At 40.4% G+C, this 20,576-nt stretch overlaps 1 protein-coding gene and 1 pseudogene across 10 annotated transcripts in view; both read left to right on the forward strand.

Moving 5' to 3' along the window:
• Window positions 1-20,576, forward strand: part of AHI1 (Abelson helper integration site 1) — a 208,127-nt gene that overhangs the window by 150,752 nt on the left and 36,799 nt on the right. For 8 of the 10 annotated variants that reach the window (XM_053904459.1, XM_053904460.1, XM_053904463.1 and 5 more), the window contains 2 exons: window positions 11,044-11,206; window positions 14,846-14,946. In XM_053904459.1, coding sequence (XP_053760434.1) covers window positions 11,044-11,206; window positions 14,846-14,946 — 264 coding nt within the window. The remainder of the gene's footprint in view (window positions 1-11,043; window positions 11,207-14,845; window positions 14,947-20,576) is intronic. The other 2 variants (XR_008422886.1, XR_008422887.1) reach the window with 1 other exon arrangement.
• Window positions 1,204-5,575, forward strand: LOC109249889 (rho-related GTP-binding protein RhoQ-like; annotated as a pseudogene).

Below are 20,576 nucleotides of genomic sequence, written 5' to 3' on the forward strand. Positions count from 1 at the left end.
CTGTTAATAAATTTAACACATGTTTTTAGGAGTGCTTTTTTAAAAAATTTTTTTAACGTTTATTTATTTTTGAGACAGAGAGACAGAGCATGAACAGGGGAGGGGCAGAGAGAGAGGGAGACACAGAATCTGAAACAGGCTCCAGGCTCTGAGCTGTCAGCACAGAGCCCAACGTGGGGCTCAAACTTACGGAGCGTGAGATCAAGGAGTGCTTTTAAGTAGATCTCAAAAGTTTCTGTAATAGATTGTCTTGAAATATTAAGGACTACAACTGTTTGCACTTAGAATTGGTGCTCAGGAAATCCTGAAGATGTCGTTAAGCACCAAAAAGAGATTTAAATTTCATTCTCAAAAGACTTGTCTTCAGACCTTATGTTATTTTTAAGTAACAGGTGTTTTATGACTATTATGCATACTTAAGCAGAGAGGCATAAACCTGTACCTCACTCTAAAAGAAAACAATGGAAATTATTGCTTATTTCGACATTGGAGTCCCTACTAAGTGCCTTTTCAAGTTTAGAGAGGGTTTTTCCAAAGTAGTTTTACAGCAATACAGGTCTGTCTGTTTGAAGACGCTTTTATAACTTATTTTTCTATTTATGTTTATTTTTAAGTTCTTTAACATTTATGTAGTTATGTACTTTTGAAATTTTTTTACTACCTCTCACAACCCTATGGCTATGGAAAGACCTGGCTAGGTAAGTATCATCTACAGGTAGGTAAAACCAGGTAATAAATACAATACAGTTAAAAAGAATATTCATTTATCATAAGGGATATATTTCTATATATAATCTCTATGAATTTCTGCTTTAAACTATAGAGTTTAAAATTTATAACTGCTAAAACTGTGTTTATAAATTGTGAGTAATATGTTATTTGCAAATACTTGAATTTATTCTTGTTTAAATATATTGTTTGCATCTAGCTCTTAATAATTTTTTATTTACTCATAGCTTATGGTTTATTATAAGAATTTAAAGAAATGTATTATACTTTCAGGAGTAATTCATAACTTAGGGAACCTGGGTGGCTCAGTTAAGCATCCAACTCTTGATTTCAGCTCAGGTCATGATCTCACAGTTTGTGGGTTCCAGCCCCACATCAGGCTCTGTGCTGACAGCATGGAGCCTGCTTCAGATTCTTTCTCTCCCTCTCTCTCTCTGCCCCCTCCCTGCTCATGCACATGTGCACACTCTCTCTCTCTCTCAAAAGAAATTAAAAAAAAAAAAGAAATTCATGAATAATTATTTTAGAATTTAATATGAGCACACACCCTGGTACTGTGTATTAGCAACTTAAAAATAGATAAACAGAAGAGTAACTTGTACAAGTATTAAAAGTAGCCCTTTTTCTGAAAAGGCCTACCAGACCAAAAACAATAAAATATCCAGGAAAACAGAAGCTCTCTGGGGCACCTGGGTGGCTCAGTCGGTTAAGCATCAGACTTCAGCTCAGGTCATGATCTCTTGGCTTGTGGGTTCAAGCCCCGCATCAGATCCTGTGCTGACAGCTCAGAACCTGGAGCCTGTTTCAGATTCTGTGTCTCCACCTCTCTCTGCCTCTGGTCCACTTGCGCGCTCTGTCTCAAAAATAAACAAGCATTTAAAAAAAATTAAAAAACAAAACAAAACAAAAACAGAAGCTCTCTTAGAGCAGGGATTGTTGTCTGTATTGTTCACTGCTATCTCCCCAGCCTGTCAGAATAGCTCAGGCACGGTAGGTACCTCATAATTGTTGCTCAATGAACAGATTCTATTTTTCAGTTCTGCTTGTTTTCCTGTTTTAAAGATCTCACTAATCCTTAAGAGGTTGTAGGGAAACTGAAGGAATGTTTGCCCTGACTCCTGGTTGCAGTTTGATCATGTGCTTATTGATAAAATGACGGAGTAGATGTTAAATTACTCAGATCTAGAGCTAGTCAGCATTTCAGTGAGACAAGAGGAAAACTAAGCAAGATAAGTAAAACTAATAGGAAAGGAAGAACAGGTTTACTTTTTCTTTTTTTAAAGTTTTGCCGGTAACACTTTGTTTCAAGATTTGGCTTTATATTTTATGCTTCTTACCCATTCAGTTGCATACTTTATATGTGCAAAAAAGAAATGTGCATGTTTTATAAAGTAGATCATTGAAATAAAATACTAACTAAACTTTTAAGTATGTTAGAGTCACCTGGAAGGCTTGTTAAAACACAGATTGTTGGGCCCATCCCCAGAATAAATGATTTTAGTTGCTCTGGAACGGGGTCTAAGAATTTGCATTTTTAACAAATTTCCAGGTAATGTTGCTGCTGCTGGTCTGGAGAGCACACCATAAAAACCCTAATTTAAATCAATGATTCATAATTCTCTTTTTGCTATCCCTTCCAAGAAAGAAAAATTACACTGCCATTTTTTTTCACTAACAACAACAACAACAAAATCTGTACTCCAGTCTATAAAATAGCCTGCATCATTCTCTTGATTTTTTTAGGAGATAACCAATAAAAGGTTACATTTGAGCTCCTTCTCAAATGAAGCACTAATGATTCAGTGTAACAAAATGTGTGAATTACGATTTCTAACAGGAAAAGTTATAAGTGATACCAATCATCAAATAAAATGAGTGGCTTTATGTGTGAAGTCCAAAGGTCAAGTCATTCCTATTTGTCAAAGAAGTAGTAATTTCTAAATGGTAATTCAGAAGAAATGCTATATTGTTGTTGTTCTTTATTCAGTACCAGGAGGCTTTTCCGGTGTAGTGTTGTAGCAGTTAAACAAGCTTTTCCAATTTATGGATGATCACAAATAATATAGCTACACTATTATCCAACAAATTACTATTTTGAATTTACCTTGAAATTTGTGAATGTTATTTTTTTGGAATAGTTAACTGAGTACATGTTATGATAGAATTTTGAAAGCTCAAGGGTATACCACATAGCATCTGGTCCAGACCTGTTCATTTACAGCCATCCAGTCTGAGTGTTTTATGGTACATTTCAGCCTTGGAGGCCCAAACAGGACTGGTAACTAAACATGTTAATTCCTAGTTTGGTATTCTTTCCATTACCCTAGTTACTTTACCAGAAGATATTTAGAATTTAGTATTTTCAAATATTTGTTTGATAAAGTGTTTAAGGTTCACATATACTAACATTATATAGCAGGATAGGAACAGATAGTTTGTCTGGCACAGAGACAATAAACTTTGTGCAATTATTTACTTTTTTTAATCTCTGTTTTCTTAATTTATTATTATCCAGATAAGATCAGTTAAAAATAATAGGACCTTGGTTTCTTTTTTTATAAACATCTGTGGGGTATCTTACATAGTACTTACGAAAATAATCATAAGAGACCATATATCTTCCTACCACATGATGCTTGAAATGGGCTGTATGCTTTTTATTCCTCTCATGAAATAAAATACAGTCCCAGTGTCACTTAGTAAAGTAGTCATTGGAATATTCAGTAATGTATTTCTGTGCGATTTAGAATTTTTTGTTAAATTTGGTTTTCTACTAGCATTTTTTAATCTGCTCTTTTTTTCTATTTTAGTAATAAAGACCAAATATTCTGTAATTGACATCATTGAGGAGTGAGACTTTCTTAAATCTTATTTTACTTGTTAAATGGTTGCTGGGGGCAGTGGGTGGGCATAGCCATGGCAGGAAAGGGGGGCCCACCCAGAGGCTGATGCTCAAGGGCATGGCGGTTGGCAAGACATACCTACTCATGAGCTGTGCCACCGACGCCTTCCTGGAGGAGTTGTGCCCACCATCTGCAGTGCAGTCAGCTACAGGGCGGAGGGCAAGCACCCCATCCTGAGACTCTGTGATACAGCAGAACAGGAAGATAGTCATCAGACAGGAACACTATGGTCATCTGAGGCCTGTATCTTATGCAGTGCCTGATGTCTTCCTTATATGCTTCTCTGTGACCTTATTTCGAAATGTGAAAGAGGAGTGGGCATCAGAACTTAGGGAACACACACTAAATGTGCCTCGTTTAGTAGGAACTCAGACTGATCTTCAAGGTGAGCCCCAAAACTTTAACAAAACTGAATAATATGAAAGAAAATCTTGTTTATATATAGAACAAGGACAGAAACTAGCAAGAGACAGGGGCCACCATGTGGAAAGTTCAACTTTAACCCAGAAGGGGTTGAAGACAGTGTTTGATGAGGCTGTTGTAGCCATTATAATTCCAGAGAAAAACACTGTGCGAAAAAAAAAAAAAAAGGATCAGGGTATATAAACTGCTGTTTGATTACATGAGAAGTTTCTTCATTGGCCAAGGAAACAGTTTCTTTCTTTCAGAAAGCATTTGAAATACTACAGCTGTACCCAGACTTCTTATAACTTCTTGTAAAAAAAAAAAAAAAAAAAAAAAGCATTTTACAGCTTGAGAGAAGAGGGTGGGGGAACCCTGTTGCCAATTCTACAAAATTAAGAATGTTTCCTCAATGTCCAAGAAGCAGAAAACAGCATTTGAACCACAATCTATTATAAATATTTCAGCTGGAAGGCACAGTCTCTCAGGGGTTTGCTAGTTTAAAAAGCTACAGACCCATCATGTTGTAACTACATAAAACCCAGTACATTTACACGTAAATGGAACTGCCTGGCTGAGACATACTCATTTCTGCACCGTCCTTATGGAGTCTGCAGAAAGAAGTATCTTCTCCCTTTGCTCCAGTTAATTGTTCTTGCATGTAAGTTGCTGTACCAGTATACCCAGAGTGATAAATCCAAGGCCAGCCACGTAGCCAGAGCTCACTTTAAGCATCTCCTGTATACGTGAGGAGAAAATATGTAAAATCAAAAAAGAACAATGTTTTATCATTTGAAACACAAGTGTAACCTGAATATATCTATATTAAAGCTTAATGCACTTTCTTAAAGAATGCCAAATGTGTAATAAAGTCGTAAGTGCATTTACCTTGAGCACTAAAACTGTACACATTTTAGTTGATGTGCCTTAAATTGTAACAAGGCTTCTGGCAAAAAAAAATAATAAACCTGAGATGTTACTTTTCGTTTCACTTTATGTTAATTGGTCATAATCCTGCCAATAACCATAAGGAGGACTTTTAATACGTCTTTGGCTGAGGGGCGCCTGGGTGGCTCATTTGGTTAAGCATCTGACTTTGGTTCAGGCCATGATCTCATGGTTTGTAAGTTCAAGCCCTGCATTGGACTCTGCACTGACAGTACGGAGCCTGTTTGGGATTCTCTTTTTCTCCTTCTCTCTACCTTTCCCCAACTCGCTCTCACTCTCTCTCTCAAAATAAATAAAAACTTTTTAAAATAAGTCTTTGGCTGAGTACTAATGTGTCTGTGCTTGGGGTAAAACTCCATAAGGAAAGGACCATCAGAAATTAGCTATACAACAGAATGGGAACAATTCACATTCCTGACAGCCATAATGGCAAAACCTCCTAAAGTGTGGGGCATAGAGGAAAATTAGCAGGAAGCAGTGGGGGTTATTGAGCCCTAGACTAAAATCCTCATGAATCTGTTCTAACAAAACTTAAAATCAAACCTGAAAAGGGTCACACTATTCTCAATGACTACACACTAGTAAAAGATCCAATTCTCGGGGCGCCTGGGTGGCGCAGTCGGTTAAGCGTCCGACTTCAGCCAGGTCACGATCTCCCGGTCTGTGAGTTCGAGCCCCGCGTCAGGCTCTGGGCTGATGGCTCGGAGCCTGGAGCCTGTTTCCGATTCTGTGTCTCCCTCTCTCTCTGCCCCTCCCCCGTTCATGCTCTGTCTCTCTCTGTCCCAAAAATAAATAAAAAACGTTGAAAAAAAAATTAAAAAAAAAAAAAAAAAAAAAAAAAGATCCAATTCTCTTTAAGGGAATACAAGAAAATCCAGCATTCACCAAAGTAAAATTCACATGTATTAGTTCCCTAGGGCTGTAGTAACAAATTACCACAAACACAGTGTGGCTTAAAACAACGAAAGTTTATTCTTTTACTATTTCTAGAGGCCAGGAGTCTGAAATCAAGTTAAGCAAGGAGAAAGCGGAGGGAATGTGGTAGGATTCAGGTCCACGTTGTCTGCAGCCTGGCACAAAGAAGTTCCCGATGATTGTAGACCCAGCTGAAGCGGTCCTAAAGGAGAAAGTACTCAAGTTTATGAGTTTATTCAGCATAACTTTGCTTGTGGAATGACTTGGGACCATTATTAATATTGATTTTTAGATTATATTATAATTGAAGTTGCAAGAAACATCTGCTGCTCAGCAATACTGGTTAATGTTCCCTCCGTACACTGGTTTTGAGAGCCACTGAGAACTCTTCAGAGACAACTACAATAAAAATTTCTCGGAAGATAATACAAAGAGGAATTCACCTCAGTGTCTTACAACAGCCTGGCAGACCCTGCTTACCAAGAAATAGTCTCTGACGAGCACTGCTTTGAAGACTAAAAAAGGAATGTCAGGAAAAAAAATAAATAAAAGCTTACCCTGGCACTCCCATCATGACTGCACCCAAGTAGTTTGGCCAGTTTGAAAAGAAGGAACTCTGTTTCAAGTATGTGAATTACGGACAAAATGTGATCGAGTGAATTTTGTTTAAAAAAAAAAAATCTCATTTCCCAGACCTGCCATTACCAACATGGGCACATGAACGAATTTTTTTTTTTTTTAATAATTTTTTGAAGTTTATTTATTTATTTTGAGAGAGAGAGTGAGAGTGAGAGTGGTGGAGGGGCAGAAAGAGAAGGAAGGAGAGAAAAAGGAAATGAGAGAGAATCCCGAGCAGGCTAGCTGCTGTCAGTGCAGAGCCAGATGTGGGGCTCGATCTCAGGAACCGTGAGATCATGACCTGAGCCGAAACAAGAGTCGAACGCTTAACCGACTGAGCCACCCAGGCGCCCCGTGAACGAATTTTTTAAACTTCTTTTGCAGAAATATTTCATAACTGCTCTGTCAGCTCAAAGATACTGCTGAGGGTGTTGTGTCGTTCCTACATGCTCAAGCACTGTGTGCAAAGCAGTGGTGCCTTATAGAAGACACTCGTCACAAGAATGGTCGAGAAAATTTCCTGTGACAAGACCTACCAAAATAAAGAGGAAAGTAGACACGGTGTTAAGTTAAAAGAAACCTCCTGATGGGATTGCGTCTCTCAACTTTTTTATGGAGCTTTACGCTACCCTAAAATAGTGAGATAATAACAAAGTGTAATTGGAGATGGGGGAGACAATTGATGCAGAATCCACTGCAAATTTTAAAAAGCAGAGAAGTTTATTGTGTATACGAAGATGCTCAGAAGAGAGTAAGTGATCCTCAGATGAGAAGATGACATACTGGATAAAAACACACACTGTAGCGTAAGCAGACTATATAGATTAGATAGCAGAATATAAGCCATGTGGCTTTAGTCCTGTACCTTCAGTACGATGAAGGAATGGCCGTAACTCCACTGCCAGGATGTGGACTGTTGGCATGTGCAGCACACGGATTCCTCACTATATAGCGGTTTTTCGCTTAAGTGTCAGTAATGGTATAATGGTGACATGCTCCAAAGACGGTTTCTTTGCTTTGAGGGATGTAGCCTCCCTAATGATGTTGGTGATGGAGTTTGGTGACGAGGCCATCGTTTCTACACCAGGAGATAAAATAATAGTGTTGAACACCGTACTGTAAGCTGGTAAGGCTCTAAAATGGGTAGAATTAAGTTGTCCATTTGCGGTGCCATGGCAGGTAGTAGTGAGTGATTCATCTGACACCATCAGGTTGTAGAACTGGGTCAATCTGCCAGGACTGCTGTAACAAAGTACCAATAAACTAAGGGCTTAAAAATTTTTTGCTCACAGTTCTAGAAATTGGAAGTCCAGAATCAAGTAGCCAGCTGGGTTGGTTTCTCCTGAGACCTCCCTCCTTGACTTGCAGACAGCTGCTTTCTCACTGTGTCCTCATATGTCCTTTTTCTCTGTGCATGCATGTTCCTGCTGTTTCTTCCTCTTTTTTATAAGGACAGCAGTCCTGTTGGATTAGGGCCCCACCCATATGACTTTATTTAACCTTAATTACCTCCATAAGGCCTTATCTCCAAGTACAGTCACATGGTAGTTAGGGCTCCAACCTATGAATTTGGGGGGCATACAGTTCAGTCCATAACAGGGTCAAAGAGGGTGACAAAGACTGGAGGGCTGTGTAACACTAGTGTTCTATAGGGGCACCTGAGTGGCTCAGCCGGTTGGGCATCAGACTCTTAATTTAGGCTCAGGTCATGATTTCCCAGTCATGGGATCAAGCCCCACATTGGACTCTGCACTGACAGCCAGAACCTGCTTGGAATTCTCTCTTTCTCACCCTCTCCCTCTCTGTCTCTGTCTCTCTCTCTCAAGATAAATAAACATTAAAAAAAAAAAAGTGTGCAATATTTGTGTAAGGAGGATAATCAGTGGATACTTTAACAGGCAAGTTGAAATGTAGGATCTTAGAGGTCTTTTGGACCCCTGTACCTCTGAAGAGGCTCTTATCAAATACCATAGTGGAGAATTCAGGAAAGGTTTTCTGGCTCTAGGTTGATGGATTCCAGATTGTCAGTAATCCACCCAAGGACCCATGCCTGATACGGGATTTTATAAATGATTCTCTTGCCTGAGCCAAATCGCTCCTGCCCTTCTTCCGAGCAGCCAGCTCTGGCTCCTGATAAATAAGCACACACCAACCTCATCCTTCCATAAGATTCACCCACGTTGTGCTATGTCGGTGCACCAGTGCCAGGGTGAGGAGCCCACTGTTTTCTGCGGCTGGAAATCAGGTGTCGTGAAAGAGCAGGCCTGCAGGTGACCCAGGTCTTGATTCTCTCTGCAGAGCCAGCCACTTACATGGTGCCACCCAGAACTGCGTCTGCTCTTTCCTGAGGTTTGGGGAACTCTGTCCCTCGTCCCTTCTTCTCTCTGCTGCTTCCTCGTGTGTTTGATTCCAGACAAAGACGTCCTATAAATGTATTTAGTTTTGGAGAAAAAAAAAAAAGTAACTCCTTATAGTTTACTTTAGACAAGCTACTAAAGTTCTCGGTACATAAAATCCCTGTTATAAAATTGAAATGAGAATTCATACCATCACAGGATTGTCTAAGAACATATGTAAGCAGCTAGAATTGTACCTAGACCGTGGCAGGCATGCAGAACATTTTTATTAGCTTTCTTCTTCTGTGACAGTGCCAGGTAGAAGAATAAAGGAGAAAAGGTTTGGAGAAGACAGAAGGAAGGAAGAGTTAAAAGTTTCACTTTTACAGGACGCCTGGGTGGCTCAGTCGGTTAAGCGTCTGGCCTCGGCTCAGGTCGTGATCTCACGGTCTGTGAGTTCGAGCCCTGCATGGGGCTCTGTGCTGACAGCTCGGAGCCTAGAGCTTGCTTTGGATTCTGTGTCTCCCTCTCTGTCTGCCCCTCCCCTGCTCTCTTTCTCTCTCTCTCTCTCAAAAGTAAATAAACATTAAAAAAATTTTTTTTAAGTTCCACTTTTACATAAATAGTTTGGCATCAGTACACTAAAAGTTATAAAAGATTTGTAAACTTGAAACCACATCCTGTGTAGCATATTGTTTATTACAGACTGTGCTAAGCAGTACAATAGGAATGGCATTTGTACCATTTGAATTAAATTATTTTTACTGCCCTTATACCATATAGTGACAGCAGGTAAGTCCACATTTATCCATTAAAATATCCTGGTTAATGTGTTAATAAATATTGTAAACTAAAAGGCACCACAAAGAGATTTGTAAACTGTTACGGAATCTCCTGCTTAAAACCCTTCTCTCTTCCCATGGCCTCTATTATGAGCATGAGCTCCTACAATGTGCATGATCTAGCCCCTACTTGTCCCTGTACCCTCTTTCCCCCACCTGGCTAGTTAGGCTCTTGCCGCTAATTCAGGCTCCCACCATATTGAATATTTTGGGTTTCTCTTCCCTGGACTCACACAAGCAATACAGTCTGCCCAAGACATGCTTTCTGTCTCTTCACCTGGTTAATTCCTGATTATCCTTTATTCTCCTGGAGAGCCAAAATGAGGTAGCCCTTCTAGAAAGGGTCCTATTTATTATTGTATATTTAGCCCCTAGCCTAGTAGCAGGTGCATTAGGATTTCAGTAAACACTTGTTAAGTGAATGAATCAGTATGTAACCTAAATGCACAAAGGATTGTAATGATAATTTTCCATTACTTATATAGTTGTAAAACCTGTTAATTTTCAGATGCCATTTAAGTAGGAAAAGGAGTCGTTTCTTCTTTAGTGTACATATTATGTTCTGTGTTACACAATGCATGACATATAACATGGATTGAGATCTGCCTCATCCCTATAACTGCTCTAAGGGATTTGTTAAGTTTCTGTGCAAGCCATTCATTTTTATTGGGTTTTTTAAAAATAAAAAGATCGAATACAGTGACTACCGTACAGTATAGGAAAGAGTATTCTTGTAGAAAGACTTTTCTTCTTAAATTTGTATCTGGTGAAAATAACTTTATTAAGAGTATTTTTAAAGTAATCAAAAGACTTAGTTTGATATAAAATACCAAAAAAGCATGTGTTCACGGGAAAATATATTTTTAAAAGAGACATTAACAGTGATCAAGTGATCACAATGAAGTTATGTAATCAGGCTGTTTCATTACGTTTTGTTGTTTGTAAAATTGTTGACGTTCTGAGGAATTTTTTTTCAGTTACATCTGCTTAGCACAGAGCATGGGATCCAAAGGGAGTATAAGACAATTCTAAGAGAGTGAATGGTGTGTGAGCCTTCTTTTTATTTGCTTCACAAGTAATTCACTTAAAAAAAATTAACATCTGCTATTTTGAAGCTAATCTTAGTGTATTGAATGCTCTTAACCATTTCTCAATCCCGCAGTCTTTTATCTTGCTTCTCCTGCTGTGTTCCCACCACCCCTGATCCCATTAGCAAACCTTGAGACAGCCTCAGACTTACCAAAGTACTGCTTTGGTTTCAGCTGCTCTTCTGCAAGAGGAAGTGAATGTTGGGGGTTTTCTCTGTGGTACAGTTGTGATAAAGCTGTGGTGGTCTTATCTCTCTCGTAGGTAGTGGCTCTTTATGACTACACAGCAAATCGATCAGATGAACTAAGCATCCATCGCGGAGACATTATCCGAGTGTTTTTCAAAGATAATGAGGACTGGTGGTATGGCAGCAGAGGAAAGGGACAGGAGGGTTATTTCCCAGCTAATCATGTGGCTAGTGAAAGTAAGTTTTATGCTCCCTTCCTGGCTTACTAATATGGTATAACTGATAGTCCAAGATTTTATCATCTGCTACCCTTTACTCTCTCTGTAACTTTTGCATACGTTTACCAATGGGTATTGCTTTTCATTCTCTTGATGCAAAAAATAAAAATAAAAAGGTGGCACTGATGCACTAGAAAGCTACTACATTCCGAGATTGGAATATTTCCTTCATGGACTTAGCCCAGGGGACCTGCCTCTCTAGCTACCAACATTCTTCAGCCCTACGTGCTGGCCACCTGCTTCATACACTCATGTCGGCTCATCTCTTGCCGCAGCGACTTCTCAGTTGACAGGCCCTGTGAGAACCAGTCTCTTTTTTACTCTGTATACCTCAGTCCTGGCTGGTACCTGCTAGAACAGAACCACATCAGGTTGTTTCATTCTCGGGTGAATTAAATCCCCATTTGTGAGAGGCAAAGGAAATGAGCTGGAGAAGAAGTTCTAAATAGGAGTTTGTGAGAGCTGTAGATGTCCTAGCAGGCATTGGAGAGGTACAAATAGAACTAATACAGAGAGCCTGAAGATAAAACAGTTTAAAGACTGAAGAAAGGAGAGAAGTGGGAGCAGTGCTTCTTGAGAAGAATGCTTCTTATCAGCAGTTCACTGGATGGGTTGGTGCAAAAGCACAATACTCAGGGGTCAGGGAAACTGACTTTTAATCCTTGCTTGACAGCTAATATCAATATGCCTCAGTTTCCTCCTATAAAATGAGGAAGTTCAGCTCCGTCACCTGTAAGCCTCCTTCCAGAAACACTAAAATTGTATAGTTCTGGTTTAAAATGTAGTACAGGCAGCCTTGAGAGCACACTTTTTTGAATCATTACTGTTAAGTCCTTTGTTTCTGCAAAAAAGAAAATATTATAAGTAACAGTTTGACTTTCAGGCTAGTCTGCAAAACCCCATTTAACCCAAACTGGCTGAACAAAATACTGTTGATTCCTAATGTAAGTTCTGAATTTTGAGAGCAAAAGAGACGAAGGAAAAGAGGAAGAATCGTTTCTTCCATGAGAACTGGGTGCTAGGCTAGGCGCAGATGAATTTACTTCTCTTTCACCCCCTCTCATTACCGTGTCTGCACCCTGGTACTTCCCATGGCCCCCTTCCCCAGTCTCCAGAGCTCCTGGTCTCTGCAGCTCTTTCCCTCAGCTAATCTGCTGCTTTCAGCAAAGTCCTCCCCTCAAAAGTGCGAAGTGTCTCAAAAATTACCCACTTCTCTCCCTCATAACAAATTCTTAATTTCCTCCATGCCACTGTTGTAATTCTTCTCTGAGCAATAAATGATTGATAGGTCTTAAAAATGCTTTTAATATTCAAAAGAGGATGCACAGTGGAGAAAAATTAAGAGTGCGGAAAGAAGAAATTTCGGGACAGGTTAATTCCCAGTCACTTTCATAAGCTCAGTACTTGTAACTTGCAGATCGGTTCAGATGTCCCAGTTCTTCCTTCCCTTTCCCAGTGATGGCTTTCCCTCTAGATCAACAGCCCCAGTTTGGCAGGAGTAACTCCCATTTTCAAGTCAAGAGAGCTGCCGGCCCAATGACAGTCACTCTGCAGTATGTCTGTAATTTTAACGAGGTATTATAATCCACTGTTTCTTCTAGACAAAGTGGAAACATTCAAACTATTTTTTTTTACTTGACAGTATAAAAAGATGGTGTATTTATTTCCATGCAGGATGGTATTAGATGTTTTAACTTTAGAGTAGTTATTTTGTTTAGAACAGTTAGTTTGTAGAAATAACCTCTTAGGCTTATGAATCTTGAGAGGCTATAGGTATGTGATCTACAGTGGGTTAAAAATCCATGAAAATTGGTTTCTGTTCCATAATAACCAAAGTGAGACTTCTGAAGCATACTGCAGTGGTGGTTGATGGCTGCATGCAGAAATTAATTCCATGTTCCAAGGAGTGACCATCCTTCGACTGCCATAATTCCTTATTGTATCCCAGGGTAATTGGTATTTGCTTTTGGCCTCAGTCACTGCTTCTTGAAAAAGCCTTTTATACAGAACACACAAAAAATTCTCAGAAAACCCGAGAATATAATGATTGAATTCTCCATCAGGGGTTATCTTCTTTTCCCCTTTATCCTACTTTATACCTGAATTTAACAAAAACGCACCTGCTCAGTTTTAACACTAGAGAATAAAGACCATCAGCGGCATATCCCACTCTAAAAATAGTAGGAGAAATTGTCCTTTATCTTCATCTGAAGCCCAATATGCAAAGCAAATGCTCTAAGGGAGTGTATATATGTGAACAGACTCTGTACCAACCGTTCAGTTGAAAGCCATGTCCTCTAGGAGAACGCAATAGAAGTACCCCATTATTATAAAGAACTTACTCCTTTTGTATCTTAAGCCACTGGAAAGAAAAACATGAACAGCTTCACTTAATGACATCTAACATCCTTTCCAATGAGAGATAAAGAAGCCTAATAATAAAATCAACCCATACACAAAGCCAATTAATATATCTTATAATTTAAGGATTTCAATCAGGTATATTTTACCAATGTCTCTCAATTCAGAGTTGCCCAGGATTTTCATTTAACTGAAACATGTTTTCTGTTTAGTCCTTTAAAATTCCCACATTGATCCTGAGAAACTTAACAGAAGACCGTGAGGGAGGGGAAGGAAAAAAAAGAGAGAGGGAGGGAGCTAAACCATAAGAGACTCTTAAAAACTGAGAACAAACTGAGGGTTGATGGGGGATGGGAGAGAGGGGAGGGTGGGTGATAGGTATTGAAGAGGGCACCTGTTGGGATGAGCACTGGGTATTGTATAGAAAACAACTTGACAATAAATTTCCAAATAAATAAATAAATAAATAAATAAATAAATAAATAATAAAATTCTCACATAAGCTTTTCAGAGTCAACACTGTATGTAAATAGATTATATAAATTATAATCTTAGACTATCAGAACCTTAGACTCAGACTGTGAACAGATTCAATATTGTATATAGCCCTAGCCCCATGCTCATTTATTTCATACCGTCTTCCCAAATTAGTCTTTCTCCTTACCTCTGCCTGCAAAATCCTACCTATTCTTCAGAGTCTGACATACCTACCACTTCTTGCGTTGAGCATTTGCCATCCACATCAGAACTTGTCTTTATTGTCTCTCTTTTGAATAATGATATATTCTGTTTTATGTTACAATGGTGAACACGTCTGTCCCTGACCAGATTGTAGGCTCCTTGAGAGCAAAGGCTGTCTTTTGATCCTCTTCCAACTCCTCTACCAGTACCTAGCGGGTAACCTTGCCTGTAGCAGGTTCCTGGTAAATGTGAGTTGAGAGAAAATGAGATAAGCATCTGCATGACCACATAAGAAGTGAAAATGACACCTTCTATGTTTTTCAAATCCTGCTGATCAAAACTTTCCAATCATAAATTATGTTCTTTTGATAACTACTGTGTGCAACTATGAATTGACTATAATATTAAGTTCCAGGTAGCTTATTGGCTTATTGTTACACCAAGGAAGTGACTATCAATACCTTTAGTTTTATATCTGCCCCCCCCTTCACTGTTTCCCCCACCCCTGGCGTCAGTGCTCCTCAATTTGTGACGTGAATTCCTCGTTCAATTCCAGCACTGTATCAAGAGCTGCCTCCAGAGATAAAGGAGCGATCCCCTCCTTTAACCACAAAGGAGAAAACCAAACTGGAAAAACCTTCTTCAGCTCTTCAAAAGGTAAATGTTTTCAAGAATATGGATTGCATATGAACTGTAATTTTTGCTCTCTGGATAAAATACAGCTTTATTTTTCATGCTTATATACTTCATTGCTTTCATTATGGTTTCTTTTAATATTGGCACCTACGTTATGAAATATATAAGGCAAATATTATTATCATTATTATCATAATATTAGTAGCCATAATAGCCATTTTCCAGATAAGGAAACTGAGGAGGCTCAGAGGGATGAAAATAGACCCCAGGTCACAGCCCAGGTGGTGGGGCAAGGACCCCAAGTGGAACCTGTGACTTTAAGTGTGATGCTGTTTCTGTGTTGATGCTGTGCTGACCCTGTCACCCACCTGCCTGAGGGTACACAGTTAGGCTAGAGGTCTTAGAGCCCACAGAATAAACATGTTCTATTTTCCTGGAGCATTCCTTTGACTTGCTAGGAATTCAGAATGTTTTAAGCTAAAAAGAAAATGGATAGGGGCACCTGGGTGGCTCAGTCGGTTGAGTGACCGACTTCGGCTCAGGTCATGATCTCACGGTTTGTGAGTTCGAGCCCCACATCGGGCTCTGTGCTGACAGCTCAGAGCCTGGAACCCGCTTCGGATTCTGTGTCTCCCTCTCTCTCTGTCCCTCCCCTGCTCATGCTCTGTCTCTGTCTCAGAAATAAATAAATATTAAAAAAAATTTAAAAATTTAAAAAAAGAAAAAAAGAAAATGGATATATTAGAGAAATGTCATGTTTTTTAGCCTGTGCCATCTGATCCCCCGGGGATATCAGTCTGTTCTTTTGATGTTAGTATTACTTCGATAGAAAAGTTTAATAAGCAGTGTACCATCATATATATTACTTATTAAACCTAAAACTTTATTTCTTGACTCCTTAAACTGACATATATTTTTTGTACAAATACCATGTCATGATAGGGTTGTTGTTGTTTTTTCCTGATAGAGTTTTTGACAGTTGAACCTGTCCATGTGTCATTTAGTCATTCAACCTGTGTTTATTGAGTGCTTATTTCCATGCTGGGCATTCTTTTCGTCCTCATGGAAACAGGATTGAGTAGGCAAAGCATATGCCCGTCAGGAGCCTGCAGGCTGGTGGGTGAGACACCAGCGGACTAGGGCAATTCCAGCGGACAATGGTGGGAACTATCATGAAGCTATGTGCACAGTGCCTTGGGAACACACAGGAAGAAACCCTCTGAATGTGCCCTGGGAGTCCAGGAAGAGTTCTCAGACAGGATCATTCTTGAGCTGAGGCTTATACGATGAAAAAGTATATGCTAGTTAGATGATCTTAGAAAAAACATCTAGCAGAGGGAACAACTTGAGAAAACTGTGGTACGGTATGGTTATGTTTGAGGAACATGGGGTCTGATGGGGAGAAGGAGAGGAGAAATGCAAGAGCCAGGCCACGGAGAGCTTAGTGTGCCTGCTAAGATGCTTACATTGTAAATGCATCAGACAGAGGGGATCCCCTTAGAGGAGGTAATCCAGGGAGTGACATGGACAGATTTGTCTGTTAAAAATACATTCTAGTGGCAACACAGTGGTTGGATCAGAGATACCTAAGACCTGGGTCAGGGAAATTCATTAGGAAACCACTGAAACAAAATATAAAAGCCTGAACTAGTGGGGAAACAAGGGAGGATGTAAGGTATCATTGATAGGATTTTTTGATTGAATATGATTAGGGAAGTTGGAAATCTAGGATTGTGCTAAGGCCCTGGCTTATTATACAACTGATTGGAGGGTAGTACCACGGAAATAATAAAAGAATGAGGAATAGTTGGGGGCGTAGAGACTGACAGTGGTAACGAGGAGCCTGTGATGAGTTCAGTTTTAGAGATCTTGATTTGTTAGTGGTGTCTGTAGTGCTCCCAGGTGGAAATAGTCCCTAGGAAGTCAGACATGCAGGATTGGAATTTGAGAGAAGGTAGGGGTTCAGATCACGTGGGGAGGAGTTAGTGTATGCATTGTATTCTATCAGAAGAGTAGAAGCTTGTAATGAAGGAGAAAGCCCGGGGGGGGGGGGGGGGGAAGGGTGGCGGGGGAGGGGGGGATGTTGTAGAGTTTTGAGAGAAAAGCCAGGGACAGAATCCCAAGTGAACACTGGTATTTAAGGGAGAATCTGAGAAAGAGGAGACATTAAGAAAGAATAATCGAGTGGAAGGAAGGAACCAGAAAAAAAGAAGTGCCCTGGAAACCAGGAGAGAAGAAAGGTTCAAGGAGGGTATGGTCAGCAATGTCAGAAACAGCCAGTCAGTTCGGCAGTGGAAGCATTTGGTAATCCGGAAGCCCTGGCACCTGTGCAGAAGTATCAGTGATTGACAACTAGTATGGCCGGGATTGAAGAGTAGAATGGGGCCTCAGCAAGGGAACTCATAGAGGTCATTCCCAGAGCTTCACCTGAAAGGAAAAAAAGATTCCCACTGTGTCTGGAGGGCGACACGCTTCCACAAGTGACTGTGTAAATACTGGAGTGACGTGTCAAACTATATACTAAGGAGACAAAAGCAATGGGCAGGTTTAGGTCGCAAATAGATAAAGAAAGCACACATAGATCTTGGAGGAAGCAGGAGGTTTTTATCAGAAAGACGGGTTGATAGATTAGCCTTGGCTTAGAGCAGTGGTTCTCAACCTAAGGTGATTTGGCCTCCCGGGAGGCATTTGGCAGGCGTTTGGTCTGGAAATATTTTTACAAATACATGCATAGAGGGGGGTACTGTTGTCATAGATACTGCTAAACATCTAGAATGTACAGGACAACTCCCCCACCACCAAAGGATCATCTGGCCAAAAATATCAGCAAGGCTGAACTTAGAGCAGTGCCCCTCTGAGACAGGTAAATGTCAGTGAAGATACAAATAAGTTGGTAGGGTGGAAGTCTAGAAATTAAGGTTGGCATTATGTTCTCCACCACAGAAAAGAGGTCCACTTCAAAAGTGAGGGCCAAAGGAGTTAGGAAGAATAGTGACCCTTAGAATGCCTGTAAAGAGAGCAGGCACGAGAGCTCATCTGAGACATCTAGAGAGGTTCCTGAGTGGTGCTGAGAGCTGCTGTTTGTGTCCTCTGAAAATGTAGGTGGCCTAATTCTGTGTAGTTGGATTTTTTCCTTCAGTTGTGTTCAGCATGCGGGCCATAGCAGTGGAGGAGGTATATTTGGTTCGATACGTAACCAGGGCAGTTGTGATAAAGCACGAGAGGATAAGAGACTTGATAGTGTTGTTAAGAGCGTCACCAGAGTGACAGACACACCGTGGGGGATCTGCCAGATTGAAAAGGATGTGGAATCAGGAGAAGACTGGCCCACTTAGGAAGCAGGGTTCTCTGCAAGGTTGCGGTAAGCCATGCCTGCCCACGTGGAGGCAGAGTGTCAGACCCTAAAGGAGGTGACAAGCTGGGGATGCCTGGCTGGCTCATTTGGTGGAGGATGCCACTCTTGACTTGGGTTTATGAGTTTGAGCCCCACATTGGGTATAGAGATTACTTAAAAATAAAGTCTTTAAGGGGCACCTGGATGGCTCAGTCAGTTAAGCGTCCAACTTTGGCTCAGGTCATGATCTCGCAGTCCGGGAGTTCGAGCCCCACGTCAGGCTCTGTGCTGACAGCCTGGAGCCTGCTTCGGATACGGTGTCTCCCTCTCTCTCTGCTCCTCCGCAGCGTGCGCTCTCTCTCTCTCTCTCTCTCTCTCTCTCCTCTCTCTCTCAAAAATAAACATTAAAAATATATAGTAATAAAATAAAATAAAATCTTAAAAAAAAAAAAAAGTTGGAACTATGCCCTGTAAGCCCACAGACTCTTTTGCTTACTTGATATTTCAGATGTCAGGCAACTGAGGTTATAATAAATTCACAGAGCACGTATAAGAGCTGAAGTGAATAGAAGGACACATTGTAAAAATTGAGTTGGTCAAGGAACTGGACCCAGAGTGGTGAATAGGTTGTTCTCTTGGACTTTAAAATTCTATAATGGTTACAAGAGTTGGGATAAAGGGGACACTGGTGACCTAAGAGCTGATGTCCTTGATTCTTACATTAGAACAGATGTCTCACTCTTGGCTTCACATTGAAATCACCTAAGAAATTAAAAAAAAATAAACATCGATACTTGTCCCCACACCCAGAATGTGATTTAATTGCTCTGGAGTGGGATCTCAGCATGGGTAGATTTCAGAAGCTTTCCAGATTATTTCGATGTGCAGCCAACATTGAGAACCATTGTGTTAGAGTAACCACAAGGTCTGAGGCAACAACTACAAAGACAAATAGGGAGTGGTGTAGTCAGGTGTCAAGGCATCCAAGGAAGAGTGTTTTGAAGGTATAAGCCTTTGGGGCACATGGCTGCCTCAGTTGGTAAAGCATGAAACTCTTATCCTGTGAGTTCGAGCCCCAAATTGAGTGTAGAGATTACTTTAAAAAAAAAAAAGTATTGGGGCGCCTGGATGGCTCAGTCGGTTGAGCGACCGACTTCGGCTCAGGTCATGATCTCACAGTCTGTGAGTTCGAGCCCCGTGTCGGGCTCTGTGCTGACAGCTCGGAGCCTGTGGAGCCTGCTTCCGATTCTGTGTCTCCCTCTCTCTCTGACCCTCCCCCGTTCATGCTCTGTCTCAAAAATAAATAAACGTTAAAAAAAATTCAAAAAAAAAAGTATTAATAGCCTAAAATTAACAACAGAGAGTTAAGAGGGGGCATGTGTTAACTCCAGGCCCCTGGGATTCATGGTTGGGTTATATAAGAATGAACAGCCTGTGCTACAAAGAACTGAAAAAAAAATGTTTCTAGGTAAAGTACCAGTTTCAAATACAGCAAGGACATATGACAGTGGTCACCTGTGACAGTATGGGGACAACAGGGGATACAGTTCAAAGGGTCGGTAAGGTATTTGAGCAAATGCTACATGTGCAATATTATCCATTGTTTGTAAATGAGCACCAGGGTTAAGAATTTAGGAAGATACTAATGTACATTTACAACCTAAAGACATTTTATGCAAAAAAGCATTTATAACATCAGCACAGGGAGTCATCGTAATAGCTCACAATATTCGTAGAGATGCTATGAAAGGCATAACCTTTACTTCTAGTGACTTCCTGGTATCCCTGACTCCACATCATGCTGACCTTTGAAATTGGGGTTACTCAACCCCCACGTCTGTGTGCAGTAGCCTTGAACTAATTCTGCTCTTACTGGCTGCCTGGGATGTTGGTATTGCCCTTACCTCTTCCTGATGCACCTGTGTTCCTATGGATACAGACCTCTTAACCTGCTTCTCAGAGTCCCCAGTTCTCACCTCTGCCCCTACTTCTCCACTTAGAATAACTCACTTCATCAAAAAATATTGTGTGCTTTTTCCTTTCACAGACTGATGTCCATGATTCATGTATATCTTTGTATTTATAATCCAGCAGAGTAATTCTTCAGATATCCGTCTTGACCCTTGAGGTCTGCCTCAGGCTAATCCCACTACCGCCCAAAGTCTAGTTCTAACAGACCTCAAGGACCTTGCAGACATGCAAAGTAAAACATTTAAAAACATAAAAATAGGTAAAGCAAGGAAGTTGCAGAGGATAAGACTCCATGTGGGCAAGAGAGGAGAAGAGTCTTCATGTTGAGAGGGAACTCAAATGGCCT

The sequence above is a fragment of the Panthera pardus genome, unplaced genomic scaffold (assembly GCF_024362965.1).
Source record: "Panthera pardus isolate Hobbes unplaced genomic scaffold, ASM2436296v1 HiC_scaffold_17, whole genome shotgun sequence".
In the NCBI taxonomy this organism is placed as follows: Eukaryota; Metazoa; Chordata; class Mammalia; order Carnivora; family Felidae; genus Panthera; species Panthera pardus.